The following is a 26,750-nucleotide window of genomic DNA, read 5'->3' on the forward strand; positions in this document are numbered from 1 at the left end:
AAAGCAACCAGATAAAACAGTCTACAGGTAACTTATAGATCCATTCATTAGAAGAACAGCAGGACTTCAGTAAGTGACCCTGTTCTTGTCAAGTCCTCATATCTACAGTAAACAGATTGTTTGTCATTGCCTTACAAAAATTAATTCTATGGTTTTTAAGTGTTAAAAGCAGCTTTCCCCTATTTCAGCAACATTGGTTGTACATTGATTTGTAACTTCAGGCACTTACATGTGCAGGAGCAGGAACATGTGGAATTTAGATTTAAAGAATGTGTTTTTTAAATGGTTTGTTCATGACAATTTAAAAAACCAAGTGGTTTCAACCTTTGCAGATCTTCATTATTCCTCATTATCTTCTTCACTCGCATGGTCACCTGCTTCCTCCTCAATCTAAATGGAAACTCTCAATCAGCTCTGAGCTACATATGCACTCTTTTGTGCTGAAACAACATTGAAACACAGCTGCCTTACAAACATGTAAGTCAAGTGTCTCCCACACAGTTCTTTCAATATTGATGTAAACCTACTCAAATTAAATCTGAGACTTTAATGTAGTATACATTGTTTTCAAATTGAATGTGCTGAAGCACAGAGCCTGAAGAACAAAGAACGTGTAACTGTCCAAATACTTCCTGTCTGGACTGTATTTGACAGTTCTGCCCAAAACAATGATAGAGGGACGTCATTTAAGTGGCAGTGATGAACTTATGAAACAAATGTTAAATAGTTTGAGTTAGTGACCACCTTATGCAGGACAAATCAAGTGTTGTGGTGCAAATATTATTATACATGTGAGAAAATAATTTCACTGTGGCAAACACAAAAGCAACCTGTACACTTTCTACACTCAATGGACTATCAGTGAGCATTTCTGCATCGGCTTTCTTTTAGGTGACCACTGAAGCCAAAAAGCTACCTCCTGATTCATTCAAACAAATGTCATGACATGTAATATAACTAGTTCAAGGACATTTCTAATGAAAATGTATCTGCAGTGACGGTGGCTGTAACTTTGCTTATGATGGCTGAACTTTAATGAATCGTCCTAACCAGTGTCCACCAAACGTGCTCGATTTCTGGCGGAAGCAAAAACTTGACGCTTTGTTAAAAGAGTTGAAGAGAGTGGGTACGAGTGAGTACAGTGATTGATTTTAATGGCTTCATAAACAACTATATAAAAACAGTTCATAAAAATTCATGCACTTTCAGTGTAAATTCATTTTGAAATATAGAGGAAATTTATGTACAACAGAGTGAACCGTAACAGTGACTTCATTCAGTTGGGTGGTTCACCACAAATATACTTGGCTGCATAGAACATTGACATTATTATTGCCTACGTAGAAAATAAAATGAAAGGTAAAGAAAAAAAAGTTATGTAAAAAGTCTAGTTTATTTAAGATCTAGAAGGTGAAAGACAACTGTCTTTTTTCAGACTGTGATTTCAAAAGTCAGTTCCTTCCAACTCACTGATTTCAACAGAGACAAAAGAACTAAGCACTAGTGAATAAAACTGAGTATCGTTAAAGAACTTTCCCTTTACCAAAAGTTACATTCTGAAAGCATTATCATGAAAGAACTATTATACAGAAACTCACTCGTAGAACGACAAAAAGCCTGAGTTGATGGGGAAAAGTAGAGTCATAATAAATCCAAAAAGCCTGAGGAAAAAGACCACTGATTTACTATTTTACAAAAATTTACAACAGTATTACGAAGGGAAAAAACATGATACAAGTTGATCACAAAAAGAAAAAAAAAAAAAAAATCCAGGTTTTTTTTTTTTTTTTTTACAGCTAAGATATGTCATTAAATAATTCACGCCTGGTGGGAAACAGAAAACCTGCTGAGGAAATGAGAAATGCTGTAAATGAGGTACTTCAGGTGGTGAGCCTGAGCCCAGACTGGATTCAACCAGACACCTTTACATCAACTTGTAACGTGATTCGTGTGACAACTGACTTCTCACGGAGTCAACACTTAAATAAGGTAGATAATCACATTAAGCATGATAGAGAGACAGAGACAGACAGACGAACATAGACAACAGTCAAATACAGGATCCAGTGTCATGGGTTGGTGGGAATTATGAGGCAGCACTCAGGGTCAATTGTGTCCATTTCCAGAGTTAAAAAAACTTTATAAAAATAACAAAAAGTTGTGCTGCATGCTGTTGAGCCTACACAACGATGCAGCTTTAAACTCTTAAATACAAAAATATGCTTTAATTTTTTTTTTTTTATCTGCTGCCTGGTTTGAGCCGCTCCCTGGCGTTCATCTCCCAGGTTCCCGAGATGAGCTGCAACTGAAGCGAGGAGACGCCAGCCATGCTGAACTGACTGATACACAGTGCTTCATACAGCTTCAGGTTCGAGTCCACAGTCCCTGTAAGGCATTTGCTGTGTTGGTGAGTCTATGGCTGCTACTAGCAGGCCCGGGCAGCTCCTGTTATGTTTTGCGGCTGCTCCAGATCTGCTCTGGTGTGCTCTTGTGGTCTGAAGAATAGTCGAAAGGTGAGCGGTGCCCCATGGGGGAGCGGGAGTCGTAAGGGGAGCGCTGGTCTCGGGGAGAGCGGGGCCCGCTGGCTGAGGCCCGCTGCTCTGTCTGCCAGTCTGAGTGGTAGCGGTAGGAAGAGCGGTGGTCTGAGTGGGAATGATCCTTCACATCCAGCCGGTGGTCTCTGCTGGAGCGGAACTCCTCCAGCTTCCTGTGCTTACTGTCACTGTAGTATCTGCAGGCAGGCGGGCGGGCACACACACACACACACACACACACACACACACACACACACACACACACACACACACACACACACACACACACACACACACACACACACACACACACACACACAGAACATCAGCATGACTGGGCAGCAAGGTGAAGAGAAGTAGCTGGACAATATGATCTACAATCTATATGAAGACAAACGATCGTCATACTTCTGTCTGTGCATGTATTACCTTTCAGTTTGATTACAATATGATCATATAACTTTATTACTTTGATTATGATGGACAATCAGACATCTGATCTAATTCAGATTAATGTTTAGGCTAGGTCTGTTTGTTTTAATTCAAGGTGGGGTGGTCAAGTCCTTCAGCAGCCACAGAGCTGGAACCTGTTGTCTCTAAAAGCATTTATTTAGTCAAAATCAGAGAGTGGCTGTATCTTTACCTCTCTGTTACGTTTGCCATTCCTTTATTTTTTTTTTTGACATCTCAGGGAGAGGGAATTTCTTCCGAAGTCAAGGAGAGGGTCCAAAGAAAATATGAATGAGGCTAGGGAGGGTCTAGCTGGATATAAGATTAAGCCCAATCATGTTCATACCAGCCCTTTGTGCTCTATTGGAACATCATGTCCTTTTACAATGTCACATCCCGTTCTACGCTACACACAAGTAACAGACACTTGATAACATAACTGCAATAATACAGGTTAACGTTTTCCTCCACCAAGACCTACAGAGTCACTGCAGCTACTGGCCTGAAAAACTGTTTCAAACTCAACAAATCTAATGTTTGGAGCCAAACCAACAATGAACTGATCTACTAACAGAATTCCTCTGTGTCATAGAGCTCAGAAAAAAACAAAACAAAAGAAACAACACATTTTTGATTCATTTTTAAAGATTTACATCTTGAGTAGGAACCACTTTTTATGAGATCCACTGAAAATAATAAAAAAAATATAGAGTGACAGCATTATCCCTTAAATTCAATGGTCTTAACAGGCTTGAACATGGTAGGCTGACGTGTCCTCGTCCCTCACCTGTCCTGTCTGTCTCGGTCCCTGCTGTCTGGTCTGTAGTGGTCTCTGTCTCTGTGGTCTTTGCCGTTGCTAAAGGAGGAGTACGGTCTTTTCCTGGACTCTCCTCCTGCAGTCTTCCTGTGGGACTCTGAGCTGTGTCTCTCCTTACTGCTGCTGCTCTCGTGGTATCGACCTGAAGGCTGGTGCCTGTCTGAGCTGTAGCTGTCCCTGCTGCTGTCGTCTTGGTGAGAGTTGTCCTTCAGCCTTTCGATATCTGAGGACAAAGACCACAAATGTAATCAGTACACGGTGTCGACCTGCTCGTCTTATTCTGTATGCACAACAGAAGGAAAGTGATTGTACCTGCATGCTTATAGCCGTGGGTGTTTGTATTTCTAGTGTTCTGCTCCATTGCCTGTACAAACAGAATCATTATCATCATAGGATAATCAAAACCACAGGCTGTCATCCAGTAAATCACTGTGGGGCCTTCACATACCTGGGCGATCTCCTGTCTTTTCTTGATTGCATGCTTATACAGTTTGTGTAGTTTCCTGGCATCGAACTCAGTGAATTTAGAAACAAATATCCACAGGTTTCTGTAAAAGACAAACACCGTCAGCTTAAAATATGAACAAATACAAATACATTCCATACACTGTAATAAGAAATGCTTTCTGTTGTAGCTTGGTTGGTAATAATGTAATTAGAGGAGACGGTGTACACTCACTTTCTCCACTGTTTGATCTGGTCAGGGTTTGAATACTCTTTCAGACACTCGGTGATGTGATCTCCGATCTTGATGAGGCACTGTCTCGTGTGTTCCAGCTGCTCGCGCTCCGAAAGCCCTTTCTCTGGTCTGTCCAGCTGCTTCAGGGCTGCTTTCACTGGCCGCATTCTCTCTTTACACTACAACATTCAAGACAGAAGACAACTCCAGTGACTCCGATTTCCAGTAGTTTACTGACATTAACATCATACGCTGGAACAAAGAACGGCCAAAATAATCATCCTGTCGTTAGCTGAAGATGAAGCGTGTTCTATCTGAAGGTGTGATCATCAGTGTGAACGTACCACACTGAAGGTCTTCTGGTCCAGTTCCTCAGACTCCTCAGATACCGGAACATTCTCTCCACTTGCTGTTATATGGACCGGCACATCAGAGGCTTTCTTTGTGCGTTCCCGTACCTCAGCCTTTACTTCAGTCTGATAAAAATATATGACAATCAGTTCTACACAAGAAGTTTTTTTCCCTCTTTGGCTATTTACAATGACAGCCAACAACACCATGGTCGCTAACAGTAAAACATATGTTTAGTTATTTCACCTTCTCCATGATCTCCTCTTGTTTATGCACTGCCTCCAGAGGCTTTGTTTCTTTTTTCTCTTTTGGCTCCTTTGTCTCCTTAATGTCCCAACTTTCCTCCTTCTTCTCCTTTTTGCATTCTTTCTTAATCTCCTTCTCTTTGACCTCCCTCTCCCCTGATGAAGAAAGCTCCTCCTGGTCAGCTTCCTCCTCCTCTTCGTCGTCCTCCTCCTCCACCACCACCCTGTCGGCTCGGCTCCGTCTGCTCGGTGCCTTTACTGGTGTCACCTCCTGAAAGGGTGAGTGCACATTCCACATTAACTCCAATCGTTCATTTTGATGATACAGCAAGTAAAACCGCTACTAATCGTGTCTGAATTTACCTTTTCCACCTCCTCAGTTTCTTCCTCATCGTCTGACCTCTTGTCTGATGGGGGATCTGAGGACGGGCTCTTCATCAACTCATCCATCTTAGTTGTTTTCTGCGTTTTGCTCTTTTTACTTCTTGGTTTCCTCTTTCGTGAACTGGCCTATACACACACACACACACACACAGAAGGAGGCATGTTGAAAACCACTCATACATAAGCATTCTAATTAGTGACATAGAGGAGGCTTGACATGGAAGACTTACAGTCCCTGCTTGTTTCTGAGCTTCTTTTTTGGCCAGGTCCTTGCTTAGTAACTTGATGAGGTAGTCTGCTCTGGTCTGTAGCTGTTTGGCCTGTGGCTTCTTGTCAGGGTCATCTGGTAGGAGCTGATCAACGATGGGCACAGTAAACATTATTATATGTGGATAGTGCTGTGAGGCACTTGGAGATAATAATAGCAATAAGATGTTTTTATTCTCTTCAAATGCTATTGATAATATATCCAAGTCTTTGAATGGTACAAAAAATGAGGCTAGGTATGTCATTTTTGGTGAATGCAATATTTGAGCTGGCTGAAGAACAGCACTGAAGTTGCAATCATCGTCACTTTTCCTATTATCACTGCACATGATACCCTTACATTAGTTTACACTTGTATTTCTGCACAGGAAACATTACAAAAATGTAAACAAATATTTTTGTTCAGTAAAAAAAATCAAATTGCAGGACTTGAAGCATCACAGAGAAAATATTCTGTTTATTAGGTTGTTTTATATACATCATCCATAGTATATTGTCTATATATTATATTAAAAACAATGCAATATGACAACATACTGTACATAATACTCTGAAATGTTCTGTGCCTAAACTCACCTTGTGTGTGAGATTGAGGTCTGGGTCCATCTTGATCATCTCCCAGCTGCCATAACCGTACTCATAGATTCCTATGAGGAGGCTGGAGTCATCCTCCTTCCCCCACTCAATGTCGAAGTGTGCTGCCTTCGAGTGGCATGGAATCATATACCTGATTAAATACATACAATTAGCTGTCATACCGATAGATTTGGTCCTGTTGAATTTAGCAACAGGGCTGCATGATATCTGAAAAATGCACTTTTTTGAGACAACTAAAAAAAAACTTGTTTTCTTGCAGAATGCTATTTGTTAAGGATACCCAATATATAATACACTGTTTTTGGACTATATTACTGTATTATGTGTTAATACCGTAATAACCATACAAACATACCGTAAACTATACCACATAATATAGTAATATAGTTCAAAAACAGTGTATTATGTATTGGGTATCCTTAAATAGCATTCTGCAAGAAAACAAGTTTTCTCAAAAAAGTGCATTTTTCAGATAGGAGGTTTTGCTCTTCAGCCATGGATATGGAGATAATCTGAGACAGTGTGTGCCGTTAACTAGTTGAATATCTCACAGGCCAATAAAAGCAAACTGTGATGCCTAATCCTGTCTAATAAAAATGATGTAGATCCCACTTACAGCTCACATGAACATGTGATCTGTATCTGGATAAAGAAGATGTTGATAAAGGTGTAGATGGATGCCAACGCATTGTGATGGGAATGTGATTGGACTGAGCGGAGCACATTTAGTGGTGGATCTCAGCCAGGTGTAAATGCAATCTGTTAACGTGACAACATTGTTAAGAAGAACCCAACCGGTCAAAGCAGATGGCCGCCCACCAAGAGCTGGGTTCTGCTTGAGGTTTCTACCCGTTAAAGGGGAGTTTTTCCTTACCGCTGTCGCCAAGTGCTGCTCATGGGGGAATTGTTGGGTCTCTGTAAATTAAAGAGTACGGTCTTGACCTGCTCTATGTGAAAAGTGCCTTGAGATGACTTCTGTTGTGATATGGCGCTATATAAATAAAAATTGATTGATTGATTGATTGAAGGAACTCCATCCAGCAGAAGGAGGTGAAAGGTCTCTTAACTCAACCTCTTCCTGCTATCTTAAGCAAACCAGGAAAGCTACGAGTAGCGGTGGTAGCTTTATGTAGGGTTCTTTACATATTTGACTTTAAAACTCTTTTCATGACTGCACAGTCAGTGAACTTTGCATACATATGAAAAGTACGTATAATATGTGGTGTCAAAATGAACCAGTTATTCAAAAGCACATTTATATTCAGGACGACATTATACTTCACTTATGATATGATCATATGAATTTATCATCTTACAAACTTCTGCTGGCTAAATGAATGATTCAAAGCTAATTGTGATTAAAAATGAAGGCATTTGTCACTAAAGGTTTTGTTTTGAAAGCTTTATCTGATGTAAAGTATAACAGTGGAATCACATGTTGATATCTTAAAAATATTCTTACTAATATAGTGATATTGATCTCAGTCATATCAGCCAGTCTATACAACTGTCTCTCATATTTGAAGTGAAAGAGAACGTTTTACTCACGTTGACGATACGCTCGTTAGGCTACTGTGCAATAAAGTAACTAAGTGCAACAAAACCTTCGCAAGTATAAAAGCTAATAAGTACTTTATCAAAGCACCTGTTCAACAAACAGGCTGTCAAGCTGTCTGTATGTAGCCTGGAACTGTTTATCTGAGTTTACCACATATCTTAAGATTTGGCAAATTCTTGTAAATTTAGCTACTGGCTGAGACAAACCAGAACCTATTCTCTCTATCAGTGGTACCTGCAGGCAGTGAATCACATCAGCAGCAGAGGACAGAGGACAGGATGAAGGACTGCCTGCGCAGAGAGCAGCTGCGCACATACACTGTACAGTGCCAGAAACAGGCTGTGATAACGAAAAGGAAAAACTATGAAATCAGGAGATTAACAGGAGTAATTACCAGTTGGGAGCAAAGCGGGAGAGAGAGTTAAAAAACAGGGAGACTCCTGCGAAAATCAGGAGTGTTGGCAGGTATACACTGTACTCTGTATGCTGCTGCTAAGTGGCCATCTCTGTATGTCCGCAGACTTTTGCATTGGTTGGCTTTTATATATAAATCTCTCCTTGGACTGGTTCCTCCTTGCCTGTGTATAAAAACCAAAATCAATATGGCCTGAGCTTTCACGATATTCTACAGATGTTAGAGAGAGTTAGAACCAAATTAGGCAAAAAAGATTTGAAATATGCTGCCCCTTCTTCCTAGAATAATGTACAGAAGGACCTGAAATTGTCAAAGCTGATTACTACGGAGGAATTTAAGTCAAAGGAAAGGAATCGCATGAAGGATCAAGAAAATAGTACTCTTGGTAAATGTGAATGCTCCTAAATTTTCACTGAAATCATTTGAAAATTGTACCCGTTTATGCATCATATATATATAAAAAAAATAACTACTATCGACTATCAGGGATCAGCTGAAACGCTGAAAGGACCTGGGAAGTCCACCAGCCCTGCCTACTTCCAACGATGTGGGTAGAATCAAGATATCAAGCTCTTCTTAATAATTACTGTAAATACAAAGGCTCATGGGTCAGATGTCATTATCCAGATACAGATCACATGTTAATACCAGGAGGAAACAGGGCTGTTGTGTATGTGGAGCCTTACTTCTTTCTCTCCTCAGGGTCAGCAGGAATGGCCTTGTGGAGTGGAGCCAACTCTTCCTCGTGGGAGATGACAAGCTTGGCATTGACCTGAACACCAGAGATCCTGAATGTGGGGCCTTTCACCTTCCCTCTTCTGCCTCCTGATAATCAAAGAAGTTTCATCAAGTTTCATGTTTTCATTCCCTTTTAATGCTGCATGAAAAAAAGTAGTTAAAAAGAAAGACATACCATTTGATATATCCACCCATATTATTATTAAAATACATATTACATACTGCATAGCTGCACACACAGCGGCACAGACACTAATGTCACAGTCATACCCGCTAAAACTAAATGATATTAACTGCAGTGGAGACTCGCTGTCGACCGGTAACGTTACAGCACATTGGCCACCGTGGCTGATAGATTGCGCAAATTCACCAGCCGCTTCACGAGTTCATCTCCATTTGGCCGGTGTTTATTTCCATCCCTGGTATTCTCTCATGCAGTAGTTAATTAACTGAACTGCAGCTTCTTCTTTGTGCACCATCTTGTGCAATGCTGTCACAAACTGCTGTGACACAAACAGGAAGCAGCATTCACTTGTTGGCCTTGCCAACAGTAGATAACTGTTGGTTTTAGTCCTACTTGTGTATTCTTTTTTTTATTTATCTTTTGTTTTGCAGAAAGTTAGATCTTTATAATACATAATACAATATATAAAGTACAAAAACAATCCTTTGGTGAGTCTGGCCTAAATGTAGCACAGCTGCACAGTGAAACCTAAATGCACCGTTGTTAGTTACTCACAATATTTTCTGCAAACCAAAAACACAACAAACTCCAAATGTACTCAAAACACATATTTATTGCACAAACCTCTGTTATTTCAAAACATAAGAAAATTACTAAATATTTAGAAATGTCTGGAAATCTGCATCTGGAGCCAGATCTACATTAAAATGAGATAACTGTAAAGGTGCTTTAAGAGTGTATCTCTGTGTATTTCCCTTCATATGGCCTGATGGAACCTTTGAGAAATAAAGCAAGCTGATTGGTTACCTGAGGTCTTTTCTGGTCCACAGGGGTTTTCTCGTAGTGTTCTCACACAGCCGTTGTGAACTGTCTCTGCCAAGCGTTTCAGGTCATGTTCAGACTTATCTACAAGTTCAGCATCACGAGCGATAGCATCCAACCTGAAAGAATAAGATACGAGTTGAGCAGACTATATGTCATGTGGTTGTTTATTGAGAAGAATCTACAGCTACAGCTGGAACTACAGCAGTTACTGCTCACCTTTCCAGTGGTCCTCCAAATTTTTTGTAACTCTTGACAAACCTGTAAGAAGAGATGTAAACAGGAATGTGTAACAAGAGTAGATAGAATTATTGCACTGAGAAATCTTATGATAACTATTATAGTCACCTCCGGATCTCAGCATCACTGAAGCCTTTGATATTTTCTCGTGGAATGGTTCGAGGCCGACCTCGTTTCTTTGGCCTCTTTCGGTCTGAGGGGGAATCACTGTCAGACCCAGAGTATCTCCTGTTCCTGCTCTGCCGGCCCTCACTAGCGTTAAAGCTTATCTGTTCACACAAAGCAAGACAAATAACAAGGAAGCTCATTAAGAAACAAAAACACCACTAAATAGCACACAAGTTAAAACTAGAACCTGAAAGTAATGAGTCATCATTTTTCTAGGAGTACCTGTTTGGCACAATTCCTCATGCGTGGTAGCATGTATATTTCCTCCAGCTCCTTCTGTCTCTCTTCCTCCTCCATTCTCCTCCTCTGCTCCTCAGGAATGATGTCGTCCCAACTCCGCTGGCTACGCTCAGAGTCGATGTCTATTTCCTCATCCTCCATCATGGAGAAGTTAGCCACCTGTACAGGTCAGAGAACCATATCAACTACACTGTGTGCCAAGTCCAACAAAGTTTGTGTGTTTCAACATGTGTCACTCAATTAAAAAACACAACAAAACAGTAAATGTTAACTTGCTGAAAAATAACAAATGTCCTTATGGATACTGTTACTGAAATAAGTTACTTCCTGATGTTCTTACCTTGAATTGAGACAGCAGTTCTTCTCCCACGGTGGAGGGTCCAGGGTCATTCTCTCTGGTCTCAGCTCTTTTGAGGATCTCATCAATGTCCATTTCCTTCAGAGCAGGACAGGTCAGGAAATGCTACTCTAATATATTTCAGAATAACAGTGTGATTATGTATATGATACAGTATATAACTACTTACTTGAGGCTCCTGCTCTTCACCCTCTGGCTCTTTGAAAAGCTCCTCAGCACCAAACTTCAGGATTGCAGACAGCTCCTCCTTGTTGAATGGCGCTGAACTGCATAAAATTAAGACAAAAGGTGTAGCTGTAACATTTGAGATGACATACACTACAGATGAAATCCCTCAAATTGATTTTTTTGGGGTGAAAAAGCTATGAGGGATGAGCCAAGCAGCAGTAAAATGTAGTATTTATTGCTTGCCTAGAAGGAGCAGCACCAGTGTGGAGGACAGTTTTCCCAGTGGTGTCCATCCTCTGAATGACTAGATGGTCCAGCACCATCTTCTTCTTTGCCCTCTCAATGATGTCTTCCTCCACTGAGCCCTTCGTCACCAGACGGTAGATGTTCACCTGCCAGTACACATGCAAACAGTAAGATATACAGTAACTATGTGTTGTGTATGTTAAGTAAATCAAATCAACTTAACAGCATTTCAACACATTTAAAGTGGAGTAGAGTTCAGATACTTGTAGAATCAATGCCAAGGCGCAATAAAGCTGTTCTGGCCGCATGTGGCGGCCCAAAACCTTACTAAGACACTTTATGTTGGTTCTTCCTTTAATTTGTCACCCGTCTGTTATGTAACTAATACTACTGTCAACAGCAGGAAAGAGATAATATTCAAGACCTTTGTTAATGAGCCTGTTAATGCTTTCTAAGGCCTTTTTGAGGGAACTGAATTATGAGCTTTTTAAAAATTTTCAAGTCCTGCAGATACTCCAGTGTTTTACGCCACTGCAAAATTATGAGTGCCGCTGCTAAAATTTCAGACCATCATTAATATCAACGGGCTACTAATCATTTTCACTCGTACACTGTTTGAGCACAATAACACCCTGCGTTATTGTGGAATTGTTTTGAGTCATCCTCTCTTCGTTCTTCAAAGGACATCTACGTGAAAGAGTAGCGTAGCTCCGTTAAAGAATAGGGCAGTGCGCAGTGTTTCATATGCCCCCCCCCCCCCCCCCCCCCCCAAATATACTTACCTGAAATAGTCGGTATGGTCTATTGATGAAAAACGCTGAGTACTAAAATCCCCCCAATATACCTGCAGATAAGAAAAAGCAGGGACCTGTTGTTGCTTACCTGTCTCTTCTGTCCGATCCTGTGGGCTCTGGCCTGGGCTTGCAGATCATTCTGGGGGTTCCAATCTGAGTCGAAGATGACGACTGTGTCAGCCGATGCCAGATTAATACCCAGACCACCCGCACGCGTCGATAACAAGAAGCAGAAATCCTGGGCGCACAAGTGGAGGTTTAGTATATGAAACAGTCGGGGTCTATTCTAATGAAGCACAAACTACATTTACTGTATTAAGAGCATTGGTCTTACCTCTGAGCCTTCAGCATTAAAATGATCCAATGCCTGCTTCCTCATCTCCCCTTTGATGGAGCCATCTAACCGCTAAACAAATTTACAACATTTCAAATGTAGAAATTTGTAACATAAATATGTAGATAGCATTTCATCTTTTCTGATTAGCTGGTGAGCTTTTGTGGACTATATACACACACACATGTATGTACAGTATGTCTGATGGTCATGTGAGAATAGTGTGTAGCTACCTGAAAGAGGAACTGTCGGCTCCTAAGGTATTCAGCCAGGATATCCAGCATCCTGACCATCTGGGAGAAGATGAGAACTCTGTGGCCTCTCTCTTTCAAACGTACCAGCAGCTTGTCCAACAGAACCAGCTTCCCACTGCTGCGGATCAGTTGCTGTAAGAGGAAAACACAGGCCAACAGTTAAGTTGATCAATGCCACAAACTTGCTTAAAGTCGATTGCTGATCTAGAAAAAGTGCAGAACCTTTAATATTTCTTCATTTTATATGCCATAACTTGTTTTTAAATGTTCCTGAATGCTCAAACTTTGATTATTTCCAAGTTTATGTGAAAATAGAGATTTTAAGTGGTCTCAGACTTTTGGACCCCACTGTAGATCCACATAAACACACACACTTTGCTGGAAACGCCTACATAAAATGAATTTTAAATATTGTCTGAAACATTACAGAGACCCTGATGTTGCAGCACAATAAGAAAATAAACAGACCTGTAAGGCTTCAGCTCTGTTGAGGAACTCGTTGTCCTCTGGGGGCTTGATAAGGTAACAGTGGTTACAACACTTCTTCAGCTCCATCATGATGTTCAGGAAGCCTGACGTGCTACCTTTGGTACCTTTACTCAGAGCCTTGTAGTTCCTGGTCAGGATCCATCTGGTCACAAACACATACATATTATTATTAGAATATTATTCTATAAATTACGCTTAAATGTCCAGCAACAAAAACAGATTATCTAGAAATGTCCTCTTCTGTAACTGTTGACTCTTCTGTGCATCACTGAGGCAGGAGGTGAACACAGATTGATTGATTGGTTTAAAAAGCTGAGGATTGAGGTATGATTTAGAGAGTTAGGTTGTGTTCAAACTCAATACGGCCCTGCGTCAAAAAACCGTCAGAATCCTTAGTGGGGATTAAGACTGAAAACAGTCCTGCATTTTAACATGGGGGTGTGAGTTGGTGGGGGCATTTTGTTTAAGGTACTGGACTGAAGGGGTGTAAGAGTACATAAAATTCATGGTTGAGTATGTACCTCAATTTTGGGGTCACGGTTCGGTATGTTTTTAAGTACAGCAGACAAAGAGGTACAATTTGGTCTTTTATTTTGAAAAATTTAAACATCCAACAATGGCTCATTGGCCATAACATTACTGAAATGGTTTACTTGTGCTGCAGTGGAAAAAGAAAAGCTTTCTGTTTGTTGCAAGGAGTCAGGACACCTGCTGACAGCTGCTGACAGCTGCTTTATGCTGATTTATGCTCTAACTGTCTATAAAGCAGAGATGGACGATATATTTATTATACTCAATGTATTGTGGCTTGTTCTATGTTGGATGTAGTAAATGACTATATTGTGAGCATCGAGTACAAATTGTCACATAGTTTTTTAACCCAATGGCATGAGACTCATCTTGGTGTTTTGCTTCTCTTGCTCTCCTCTGTGGCTCTCTCCCTCTCACAGACACAAAAAGAAAAAAAAACTCACCTACACACATCGCACACACTTGCCCGTCCATCCAGACCACTCTCCTGGGCGAGTGTGTGTGACATATGTAGGTGAGGTGTGGTGTATGTTTTTGATTCATTTCCATACTTTATTTAACTGTATTATAACACTACTTTATTTAACTGTATTATAACACTACTTTATTTAACTTAAACTTTACAGTAACAGCAGTTTATTTAGTAGTTTAGTATTTTAGTAGTTTACAGGAGATTCAAAATATCGAGATATACACATATCGCAATATATCCCACAAATATCGCATTATTTATAGGTCATGTCGCCCAGCCCTAATATAAAGTAGTTCAAACTAGCTCCACCTCCAGCAGCTACAACAGTAACATATTGCTGGCACACTGATGCTTCACTATTAATAATCTAATGATGTCATATATAATAATATATCAGTCAGAGGAACCAATCCACTACTTTTACTGCAATACTTTTTAAAACTACATTTCTCTCTCTCTGAACTTGCTGTCTGACCACGACAGGAATCAAATGTTTTTATAGGTGTTCCGATCGGCTTCACTCAAAGGTGGAGTGAAAAGCCAACCGTCACAGAGAGGGGAGGGGGACTGGGAGCCGCGGTATCATTTCACTATGGAGATAACAGAACATATTTTAACAATAGTATTGCATTCGGTCAGTGTTATGGGTCTCTCTGTTATGGGTGTTATGGCTCCAATTTTTGCCCATTTGCATGAGAGATTCTCACACACACACACACACACACACACACACACACACACACACACACACACACACACACACACACACACACACACACACACACACACACACACACACACGACAGCAGAGCACAGAGCTCAAAACGAATGTTGGTTGTATGTAACAACTGAGTCTAATTAGCTTTGTTTCTGAAAATCTGTTGAATTCTTGTAGACTTTAGGCTGTAAAACGTCTGCACCCTTTCTAAACAGTTTAAGGACTTTAGGTTACCATTAATCAGTTCAAAAGTTATTCTAAGGGTCTTGTCTATAAGGAGATATGGTCTGATGTTAATTAGCATACATATTAAAAAGATAAACTTGTTACAAAAAGGTTTACAATAAAAAAAATAAACTGGTCAGTGTAAAAATATATATCTATTTTCATTTTTCCATTTGTAATCATAAAATAACTGGTTATCATATTAGTATCGACCACAGCAAACAGATAATTATCAATTATTGACTCTGAAATGACATATTGATCCATTTCTAATAGAAACATGGTGTTCATATTACAAAGTAATCCACCCCGCGTGTGTTCTTGCATGAAGGTGATTGGCCAATGCAGTGCCTTCCCGAATGATGTAATGTGTTGCAGCAAAAGTTGAGCTTGGTTCAACTGTTTTTCCAGCAGCGCTAATGTCAATTTGAACCCTACTGAATGTTATTCTTTTCAAGGAGGCCACTGCATTGGTGCAAGAGTGGCATTTGATCCGGCTTGATCCAGCAATATATCCATACTGACAAAGACACAGCTATTGTCAGTCTGAACACAGCCTAAGTATTCCCCCCAAATAGGAAAAAAAAAATCTTCATAAGAAATATTTTCTATATGAAGTTTACTCGTGGTTTACATAAAGGTGCACAACTAGGAAAAATAAAAGTAGTGTTTAGCTCTTACTTATAATACTGTTTCTGGATAGCACTCATCTCTACTCTGAGGATCTGCTCCACTTTGGCAGGAAGAGATTTCTCCACGTCCTTCTTGACTCGGCGCAGCAGAAAAGGCTCCAGCTCTTTGTGAAGACTCGTGTAGCCCGAGTCCCTGCCTTTACCGTGTTCCTCCTCAAACAGCTCCCAAGAGTGAAACCTTGAGAAACAAGACATACAACACTCATCAGAGGGGGTGTAACTATACAGATAACTCATGGAACAAGGTAAATGAGAGAGAGTTTCCCAGGCAATGACACAGACATTGACTCACGTTTCAAAACAACACTGCTCAGAGGCTCTCAAACGCTACTAATTGTAAATATATAAATAAACCAAATGAATGGGTATTTGGCCTATGTTTGGCATTTAAAACATATATTTTTTGGCCTGGTGGGGCCCCGCCTGTACAAATATAAGGGAAACACTGATGATATTCTGGCATATACTGATTACATTACTTAATAAAAACTAAATAATAAAACTCATGTAGTTCATTTTCGCGCATCAGTGCCCACATTCATCAAATAAAAAACTTGATTTGTAAAACACTGAGTGTGTTATCAATACTCAAACAACAGACGCTACAATTACGAACTAAAAGTGTCTGCTCCGTGACCGTCTGCAACAGCAGCAGACATGCAGCACAGAGCAGCGGAGTGAGACGTCTGTCCTCCCTTCTGCTCTCTGCTGTAAACACACATCACGTTTAGCGAGAGGCTGCTCTCATGTTTCCCTGGATCTTGGTGCTTGTTTTTTGGCAGAAACTCCCTGGCTCTCTGCCTGCTCAGCCTGCTCTCAGAGTGTCTCTCTTCAGATGGCAGTCGGGTAGCTACAGCTCATGTTCTAAGCAATGTGTTTCCTCTGGCTTGTCCCTGTATCTGTGCGCGCTGCAGACTGGCTGTACACAGAGGATGACCTGCTGGCAGCAGCCTGAAGCCCGCCGTCACTAATTGTTATGTAAGGGGAAGTGCTCTACAGATATTGAGCGTCATCAACGAATATCTCATCTTAATTATCCAAATATCCATTCATTCAGACATAAACAGCGTTTGGGAGCCTCTGTGCAGCACTGTTCCCGAAATGTGAATTAACCTCTGTGTCGTTGCCTAGGAAACTCCTGGTAGCGTAGCTCCTTTTAAGGAATACGGCAATGCATAAATGCGGCTTAGCAGGTGAGTGAGTGGTTGAGTGAAAGAGCGAGCAGCAAAGTGACAGTGAATGCGAGCTGTATACTGTGAAAATCTGCAATAAAAACACCTTGATTAAAAAAAACAAAACAAAAACAAAAAAAACCACTAAGTCAGTTTTTTAAGTGTAAAAATGTATGTGACCTACTTCTCAGGCATAATGAAGTGCAGCAAGGACCAGAGCTCTTTGAGGGAGTTCTGCAGTGGAGTTCCTGTGATCAGAAGCCTGTGATTGGACTTGAAGTCGATCATAGTCTTGTAGAGGAGGGAGTCATCATTTTTCAGACGGTGCGCCTCATCCACACCAATGAAAGCCCAGTTGACACTGCCCAAAAATGACTGGAGACACACATTTGTCACAGGTTTACATGTACTGACATACTGCACAGCTTTAGAGCTGACTTTTACCATTTCATGTGTCATAAATAATGTAGATTAAGTAATATACAACAGCAAGACCATCATGATTCATGATTGTGAAGTAGCTGCTGACCTTGTCTTTGAGAAGGATCTCATATGTTGTGAGTAGGATGTTGAATTTCAATCTCTTGTTGTGGACGTGCATCCACTCATGTGTTCTGATCTATTAAAGGACAACACAGGAGAAACGGAGACATCACAAGTGTTAAGGCAGTCATTGATAAACGGCAGGTAAACTTTGCAGGAAAATGGGGAAAATACAAATTTTATTATTGTAAATAATGTAGAACACTTTTTCCCCACCTCGGGGTCCCAAGGTGCACCAGTATATGATCACATCAGTAATCAAAGATGCTATTTCAGTCATTACTTTTACATGGTAAATGGTCACATCATTTAGTAGCTGGCATGGCATAACAGTGTTTGCACATCAAGAACAAAATATGAAACACTGCTTTTGTTACCAATTTAAATGTATCTACTGGTTGGAGAGTGTTTTTCCAAAGTGTCAGTGTATTTGATGTCGCTCCAGAAACACACATAGTTCTCAGACATCTATTCTAGGTGCAACTTGTAAGACCCAGTTCCCACCAAAATATCAACAATTTGTTTTGCACACCCTCCCATCTGTTTGCATCTCTCCTCCTACATGTGCACTATGCCCTCTGTGAAAAATATCAAACTGTTGGAGCGCTATGCTAAAGTACTGTATCAAGCCAGCTAAATAGTTTAGTCATACACTACAAAAGCATGCGGTTAAAACAACCAAATAGCACATGAAAAAATTGCCAAAAGTCTGACAGAAGACACCACTGAAAATGTCAAAAAGAAGCCTATTAACTATGTAGTACTGCCATAGAATTTTATAAAAAGTTCATAAAATATAAGGATTATTATATTTGCAACATTCAAATTCATTTTTAATATTGTAAATTCCACAGAGGGTCACTTTACTCAAAAGTAAAATAGGGGTCCTTTAAGGAAAAAGGTTGGGAACCATTGATGTAGAATATAAAATTGTATCAATCTATTTGTAAAAAGTGAAGTCTTTCTCAGATATGACCTGATGCACAGGCACTCCTTCTACTATGTGTGTGTAGCATGTGTTTGAACATACCATGTTCCTGCTGCTGATGTCTCCCAGGTAGACCACGATATTCATCTGAGGGGCCCAGAGCTGGATTTCTCTCTGCCACGAGGTTAACGTAGAGAGAGGCACCACCAGCAAGAAGGGCCCGTACAACTGATGCTCATTAAACAGGTAATTGAGGAAGGAGATGGTCTGGATGGTCTTCCCTAAACCCATCTCATCAGCAAGTATGCAGCTGTTGCCTCTATGAATGAAGACAGAGCAAGAGAGAGCAACAGCAAAAGTTCAGATTGTGGGCCTGATACACACTACTGTGTGATGGGGCATCTGACATATGACCATGGGACAAACTAGGCTGGGCAATCACCTAAAATCAATGTCACGATTAATCGTCATATTTACCTTGTTAACGATTAATCAAATGATATCTTATTAAATACACCTGTACACAAAATTATAGTTATTTGTACTGAAAATCTGCATTTCTCCAACACTTGAGTCGTTTTGTCCTGACTAGACACAGGGTTAGAGGCGCCAGGCAGATGTGGGGATACTCACGAGTCCCCGGCTGAGCGCTGGACTTCTCCCCGCAGAATGAGAGGGTCGCCTCCTTGCGGCTTCGTGTTGCTGACACTATTGTTAGTGCGTATGCAAGGAACAGCAGTTATCCGGTATAAGGTTGTTCATAAGTACCAGAACACATTTGGCCAAATATCGATGATCAAATTTGTAGTTGTGTCATCAGGACACTCAGGTAAAGAGAGGAGCAGAGCTGTCAACTGGACAGACCTGGGAGACCCAAACAAGTAGTGAGACTCGACTGGGAACATCTGGCAGAAACCCGTGAGGTCTTCAACTCTGATCTCAGGAGGAATTTCTCCTGCATCCCAGGGGAGGTTGGGGACATGGAATCCAAGTGGGCCATGTTCAGGACCTCAGTTGTTGAGCTCAGAGTTGTGGCCAGAAGGTCATCAGTGCTGAAGGTTATCAGGCAGAAACTCAAGACCCTGCTTGTGGACACCCACGGAAAGGAGGCCGTCAAGCTGAAGAAGGAGGCCTTTCGGATCTGGCTGGCCCAGGGGTCTCATGAAGCAGCAGATGGGTACCAAATGTCCAAAAGGCTGGCAGCTCAGGTGGTTGCTGAAGCAAAATCCTGGTAGTGGGAGGAGTTCAGGGAGGCCATGGAGAGGGACTTTTGGGTGGCCTAAAAGAAGTTCTGGCGAATCATCAGGCGACTCAGGAAGAGGACTCAGGGGAAGCCTCACTCATATCCCTGGCAGAGGTAGTCAACAAGCTCCACAATGACAAGGCGCTGGGTGTGGATGAGATTTGCCCTGGGATGCTGAAGGCTCTGGACATTGTTGGGCTGTCATGACTGGCACGTGTCTTCAGTGCCGCGTGGAGATCAAGGACAGTGCCTCTGGACTGGCAGGCCGGGGTGATGTTTCCCATTGTCAAAAGAGGGGACCGGAGGATGTGCTCCAACTATCAGGGGATCACAATACTCAGCCTTCAAGGGAAAGCTTATGACAGGATGCTGGAAAGGAGGCTCTGGCCAACTGTCAAACCTCGGATTCAGAAGGAACAGTGTGGATTCCAACCTGGCCATGGTACAGTGGACCAGTTCTTCACCCTTGCAAAGATACTTGAGGGGTCATGGGAATTCACACATCCACTCTCCATATGCTTTGTGGACTTGAAGAGGGCTTATGACCATGTCCCTCAGGGCACCTTGTGGGCTGTGCGGCAGGAGTATGGGATACCAGGGTCTTTGCTGTGAGCCATTCGGTCCTTATATAACCACAGTGAGAGCTTTGTCCGCATTCTCGGCAGTAAGTCAGACTCATTCTCAGTGGGTATTGGCTCCTCTAGGGTTGTCCCTTGTCACCGATTCTGTTTGTGACTTTTATCGACAGAATCTCAAGGCACAGCTGGGGGGAGGACCTGAGGATTGCTTCTCTACTTTTTGCAGATGATGTGGTTCTGTTGGCTTCTGCACAACATGACCTACAGCAGGCACTTGGACGTTTTCCAGCTGAATGTGAAGCGGTCGGGAGGAGAGTCAGCTTCTCCAAATCTGAGGCCATGGTGCTCTGCTGGAAAAAGGTGAACTGCTCCCTCTGGGTTGAGAGTGAGTTGCTGCTCCAAGTGAAGGAGTTCAAGTATCTTGAGGCCTTGAGTTTGCGAGTGAGCATAAGATAAAGCGTGAGGTTGACAGACAGATTGGTGCAGCATCAGCAGTAATGTGGGCGTTGTACCAAACAGTTGTGGTGAAGAGAGAGTGGAGACAGAGGGCAAAGCTCTCAATTTACCAGTTGGTCTACATCCCAACCCTCACCTATGGTCAAGAGCTTTGAGTAGTGACTGAAAGAATGAGATTGCAGATACAAGCGGCCAAAATGAGATTGCTCTGGAGGGTGTCTGGGCTCAGCCTGAAAGATAGGGTGAGGAGTTTGGATATTCTTGCATCAAAAGCAGCCAGCTGAGGTGGTTTGGGCACCTGGTTAGGATGCCCCCTGGGGTGAAGGATGTCTCAGTTTGCTAACTCGATATGATGGCTTCGAGACCGGGTCCAAAATAAGTGGCGGAAAATGGATGGATAGACAGATAGACACGTATGGTTAATTAATCGCCTCGAAATGCAGGTGGACGGTGTGTATGAGGGAATGAATTTATAAAACATCTCCATATGACTAAAATGAGGTTGATTAGAGCCATAATAGGGCTGGGCGATATGGAAAAAATAGTAAGATCACTATAATCTTTTCCTTATTGATCTATATCAACATTTATCACAATATATAATATGATAATGCTGCCATTTTGAAGAGTATCCTGATAATGACTAAAGCCTGAAGAAACCAGAGGGTTCAAAAGTTAAACTTCAGAATAGTTTATTAACATAAAAAATAGATCATCATAATGGAAACATTTGGTAAAATGGTAAATGGACTGTACTTGTATAGTGCCTTGCTAGTCTTCGGACCACTCAAAGCACTTTTTAAAGCGCATTTAACTTTGCAAACATGCTTTATCTGTTTAAAAAACAAGTAAGCATGCCTTGTAACTTATTAACATGTAAACTAAAAGCCATGACTACTATCACATAAAATTCCTTTGGTCATGTCTCAAATGTTTTAGAGGTAGATATCTGAGTAAAAAGCGCAAAACTGTAAACCAGCCATGCTACATCTTTTTTATATATATATAAATATAAATAAAGCAGCCTCATTAAAGCGATGTGTGATGACTGTTCCACAACTGCAGGCAGGATGTTTCTACTGGAGAGAAGTGTCTGTGAGTTAGAGCAGCTTTTTTCGGCTAGGTGTTACTTTAGATGTGAGGGGCACTCTAGTAGTAGTTCTGCTAATGTTAGCACTAACGTAGCCTCGTCGGTAGATGTAGCAGAGTTTGTCCCTCTTTGCCTGCCTGGGTTCACCATTTAACCGTGGGCAGACTCTGACACAGAGGCTAATCTGAGGTTGCTGGCATCATCATGTGACATTTGTGTCCCTCGGTTCCACTAATTTTCTTCCTCTTTTCCAGAGGACATCCACCTTCTTCACCGGTAGGTCAAACAATGCTTTGCAGTAGGAAATGGGCATGTACATGCAAGCCAAAAAACTGCAGACTGACTAGCTGTTGTTATTTCTGCTGTGTGACAGGCTGTTCGATCAATCCATATACGAGTATAAAATGTCCGAAGTTTATCATCATAATCAACAAAATTTTTATTATGATCCCATATCCAGAATGTTTTATCGCCCAGCCTTAAGTCATAATGTTGTTTTTTTTACTTTTCAATTGCCCAGCCATAAGACAAACCTATTACATTTATAATAGGATAGACAATAGAATTCAAAGGATTGTTTGAGCCATACTTGCACCAGGAATGGGCCATCCAGTTCAAACTGTCCAACTGGTAGTCTCTGAGCTCCAGTCCATCACCTCCTATGTAAACTGGCTGCTTCTTCATAGGCACAAACCTGGGTCTCTGTTTCAGCACCTGCAGGAGAGAGCAGATGGTGAGGTCAATTTTTAAGTAGACAATTTTAAGTAAGCAATTTTCAGTAAAAACTCAGACACCACACTAAATTAAAAACTCTACAGAGGTATGATGCATTACCAATAGGGCTGCTCGATTATGGCAAAAATCATAATAATGATTATTTTGGTCAATATTGAGATCATGATTACTTTTTGACTCATTTTTGCCGATTGCCAATGCCGATATATGCATATATTTTTTTCCACCTGGCGGAGGAGACTATTACACATGCAATCATAGATCGTACTAATGATTAAGAAAGACAATATATGAGGGAAGAACTCAGGAAGACTGGCGTTCCAGAGCTCAGCATTAAAACTTTAATGAACCTGCCAAGTTGGTGGAGCAGCAGTTTTCTTTGAGTTTATCAGACAGACAGGATTAACGTAGGATTTAATCTTTGGTCCACAGACCGAAGCACAGGGTGGCGGTAAGGCCCCTAATATGCTGGTTACCAACTGCTGTTATAAACCAAAAAGAAGAAGAGGAAAAAGTTTTTTTAAAACAGAGTGGTACATCCTGTCAGCTGAAGGGTTTCCTATCTGTGCAGCCGAACACCGCAGCACCTCCACGGACTATTACATCCTGACGGTCTTGGTGCTTCCTCCGTGGGCTCCACTTCACTCAGCTGCAGACCGGCTGCTTCTTCCCACTTCCCACTAGCCGGGGCTAGCTGGGAGGCTAGCAGAGCATTAGCCGCTGCATGACTGGAGGGAAGCACAGCCAGCCAGCCTCCACTAGCCCTGGCTCTCTGTTTGGATCCAACCGGAGCACCGAGCCGCAGTTTGTTATTCAGGTTAAAGTGGGAAGAAGCAGCAGGTCTGTCGGGCAGCTGATTGAAGTGGAGCCTGTGGAGGAAGCGCCAGTTAGCCCTCGTTTCACTAAAGGCAGATTCACTTGCTACAGTGGGCGAGGAAATAAAACCAATAAATCAATAAGTACAAACATTGTTGATTTCCTCCCATGGGGCCGACATGCAAACTATTTTGGTTCAGTAAATTTCAGTTGTCAGTTAGCCTGGTTAAGGCAGGTTAGTCTGTAGACAGACGGCTGGTTCTGTGGATAGAGATGCTCAACGCCTGTCGGAGGCGTTTAGGGGCGAAAGCGCACCGCTGTAAAGGAAAGAGGTGTGCTAGATTTGCAACACAAGACAAAATGAGAGCATCATTACAAAATTAAATATTATAAACAATAATCGTTTTATCTTGATTATCTTGTTTTCATAATCGTTGGAAGCCAAAATCATAACCGAAAATAAAATCGCACAGCCCTAATTACCAACATACTGCCACTGCCAGTTGAGACTTGGTAGCGGGTTACCTTGCAGTCTCTGAATGGAATGGTCTTGGATTGGTTTCTGCTCATGTAGTCATCAATGCATTTCTGGAACTTCTTAGCAATCAGAGCTCCATCTTCCCAGCTACACTCCGAGTATGGCAAACCCTGCCACTTGCACAGGTAGTCTGGGTAACCAGCCGCTGACTTCTGGTTTGAATGTCCTGTTCAATGGAGATCAGAGGCCTGTTTAGTCATAAATCTGATGGCAACAAATATATTCTGAGCAAACTACTTCATACAAAAAACAAGTGAAAGCGCACCTATGATTCTCTCCACAAGCTGGTACTGAGAGTGCAGGTCATCAATCAGTTCTTCCTGACAATTGAAATACTCGATATCCTCTGGTGAGGCCGTCTTTAACCTGGGAGGACGGAGAAAAAAGCATTAGAAAGTCAGCAATAATCTGCATTTCATTTCTAATCTGAGCCAAACCAGCAGTTTTTCTGAGGGTACTAAATGAGATCTTCATTTTCATCTGCATTTTATCAAGGCTGTGGAGGTCTGGAGAAATTCAAACACACATTAACTCCTCGTTATCTCTGTACAATAAAATGCAACAGCTGCAGATATAGAAGTCCCACAGTTTTGTCATATGAAGGTGAGGAAGTTCTCCCAAGGCACCATGACACTTATGGTATAACAAGGTGTTCTACCTGGTACACACAGACTGGCCAAAACAGTGAATTTCTGGATGACACTGGACAGCGCCATGGCAAAAGATGAACCAGAACAACCTGCTCCTACACTACCCTTTTTTGTCTCTATACCAACACAATGGTCCCACTGACAGAAGATGAGGCAGCTGTTTTTTTGAGGTGCTCAGGAGAAAATATAAGGACAAATATGATTAAAATTTTGACTAATGAAGTTAGCCAAAAACTTAATCAGTCACCTGAAGCAGTTGGGGTCTTGTAGCATGACCGTTATGTCCATGGCTTGGAATGCCAGTCATACTGAATACATCTTCCAATAGACGATGTTTGTTTTCATGTACATATGGCTACTTTGAGACATTACATTCATTACTGTTACATTTAGGTAGGTACAATTAGGTTTGAATGAACAAATCACTCAAGAACAATCAGGTCACACATTGTGACATTTGAGTTTTCAATGTTTTCCATTTTCTTTTAAAGAAATGTTTAGGTATGAGTTTAGTATGAGGTGACCTGGGAGAACAATTGGCCACTGATAGTTTTTAGTGTGAAAAACTTTAATAAAACAAGAAGCTCTATTTCTCACCATTTCTTTTTTTCCTGTTCCTTCTTCTTAAAATTGTCCAATTTCTTCATGCCCTTGACATTCTGTAATTTGAGTGTTTCCTCTGTCTCCCAGGTGTTGTGGATGTGGGCCCAGTTCTTCCACTTTATCAAGTACTGGATCTCACCAGCCTCTTTGTTGTGACTGAAGTTGACATTGGGGTCCCCATCTGCTTCTACAGCGTATACAGTTGTCACGCTTCCTGTTGCTGTTAGGAAAGGGAAAAAAAGGAATACAGTATTAACATGCTTCTTTATTCATACTCAGAACAGGCATTGGTTTTTTTTCATTTTGGTGGTGTACAGAGCAGCAGTAAGTTCAAGCAGAAGGTCTAAACAGTTAAACCAGAGTGAGTGACAAAATCAATCTCAGCATCATGTTTCTTACCCCTTTTCCTTCCTATCCTGCTGTCCATCACTCTCTCCAATGTTTCAAACTCGTCTTCTTCGGGCTGCGGGACATCTTCACCCAGAACTTCCACCAGGTCGTCTGAGTCTGTCTTCAGCTCCTCATCCTCCTTGTAACTGATGTTGACCGTGGCCTGCCGCCGTGGCCCAGCAGACACTGCCTTCTTATAGTTATCATCCTCATCATCAGAAGAAGAACACTTCTGGGATTTCTTCCTCTGGTTGCTGCTTTTCTTCCCATTCCGAAAATTCATCCTGAGACATGGCAAGTGGTGACATGCAGAGTTAAACTCAGCTTACTCCTTTAAATATCATATCAGTATAATGTAACCCTGTATACCTGAGCAGACATAAAGGCCAACTATCCACTTACTTGGTTGGAGGCTTTCTGCTTTTGATTTTGTGACTGGGCTCATAGTCTGACGCTGTTTCATCACTGTGGTTCTCTGCTGATGAGTCTGATCCAGAACCGCTCCCAGATCCAGAACCAGATCCAGAGTCAGAGGAGCCTGAATTTCTTCTCCTTTTGGATCCACTTGATGAGTCGGATTCATCGCTACTTGATGACTAGAAAGGTTTGACATAAATAATCACAATAATAGTTCATAAATAATCAGACAGTGCCAATTTATTGTGCACCTCCAATTACAGATGTTAAATTAATTTACAGTAATGACAGCTGCAGATGGCATTGATCAGTTCCCACTCAAACAGCACAGTAACAGTGTAATGGAGATTAGTGTGAAACAAACCTCATCAGATCCACTATTTGAGGAGCTTTGTCTCTGCTGTTGCTGCTGTTGCTGCTGTTGCTGTTTTCTGAGCATAGCAGATCTTTGCACTGCTAGGATACTTGGGTTGGACTTCCAGAACTGCAATCAATCAGTGTAGTAGAAGGTTAGACAAAAATATTGTGAACATTTTAAGAAGCTTTCTTATAACGAGTTGCCAACTGTGTTCAATACCCTTCCCCAAAAATTAACAGTGCTCTGCAAGTGTGTCAAACAGG

General features: G+C 41.5%; 1 protein-coding gene across 1 annotated transcript in view; it reads right to left on the reverse strand.

Moving 5' to 3' along the window:
• Window positions 1–1,127: 1,127 nt before the first annotated feature.
• chd1 (chromodomain helicase DNA binding protein 1) overlaps window positions 1,128–26,750 on the reverse strand; it is a 29,355-nt gene continuing 3,732 nt past the window's right edge. The window contains exons 4-36 of the mRNA XM_042394737.1: window positions 26,494–26,613; window positions 26,115–26,308; window positions 25,722–25,996; window positions 25,317–25,542; window positions 24,335–24,435; window positions 24,057–24,235; window positions 22,570–22,694; window positions 18,716–18,932; window positions 17,672–17,761; window positions 17,327–17,517; window positions 15,960–16,148; window positions 13,312–13,474; window positions 12,823–12,975; window positions 12,590–12,661; window positions 12,344–12,493; window positions 11,459–11,607; window positions 11,217–11,313; window positions 11,030–11,125; window positions 10,672–10,848; window positions 10,390–10,550; window positions 10,261–10,302; window positions 10,027–10,160; window positions 8,984–9,122; window positions 6,304–6,454; window positions 5,691–5,813; window positions 5,440–5,586; window positions 5,078–5,347; window positions 4,825–4,956; window positions 4,481–4,659; window positions 4,250–4,349; window positions 4,114–4,165; window positions 3,772–4,024; window positions 1,128–2,731 (exon numbers count right to left, since the gene is read on the reverse strand). Of these exons, the coding sequence (XP_042250671.1) occupies window positions 2,449–2,731; window positions 3,772–4,024; window positions 4,114–4,165; window positions 4,250–4,349; window positions 4,481–4,659; window positions 4,825–4,956; window positions 5,078–5,347; window positions 5,440–5,586; window positions 5,691–5,813; window positions 6,304–6,454; window positions 8,984–9,122; window positions 10,027–10,160; window positions 10,261–10,302; window positions 10,390–10,550; window positions 10,672–10,848; window positions 11,030–11,125; window positions 11,217–11,313; window positions 11,459–11,607; window positions 12,344–12,493; window positions 12,590–12,661; window positions 12,823–12,975; window positions 13,312–13,474; window positions 15,960–16,148; window positions 17,327–17,517; window positions 17,672–17,761; window positions 18,716–18,932; window positions 22,570–22,694; window positions 24,057–24,235; window positions 24,335–24,435; window positions 25,317–25,542; window positions 25,722–25,996; window positions 26,115–26,308; window positions 26,494–26,613 (5,130 nt within the window). The 3' untranslated portion in view covers window positions 1,128–2,448. The remainder of the gene's footprint in view (window positions 2,732–3,771; window positions 4,025–4,113; window positions 4,166–4,249; window positions 4,350–4,480; window positions 4,660–4,824; window positions 4,957–5,077; window positions 5,348–5,439; window positions 5,587–5,690; window positions 5,814–6,303; window positions 6,455–8,983; window positions 9,123–10,026; window positions 10,161–10,260; window positions 10,303–10,389; window positions 10,551–10,671; window positions 10,849–11,029; window positions 11,126–11,216; window positions 11,314–11,458; window positions 11,608–12,343; window positions 12,494–12,589; window positions 12,662–12,822; window positions 12,976–13,311; window positions 13,475–15,959; window positions 16,149–17,326; window positions 17,518–17,671; window positions 17,762–18,715; window positions 18,933–22,569; window positions 22,695–24,056; window positions 24,236–24,334; window positions 24,436–25,316; window positions 25,543–25,721; window positions 25,997–26,114; window positions 26,309–26,493; window positions 26,614–26,750) is intronic.

Source organism: Thunnus maccoyii, chromosome 19, assembly GCF_910596095.1.
Source record: "Thunnus maccoyii chromosome 19, fThuMac1.1, whole genome shotgun sequence".
In the NCBI taxonomy this organism is placed as follows: Eukaryota; Metazoa; Chordata; class Actinopteri; order Scombriformes; family Scombridae; genus Thunnus; species Thunnus maccoyii.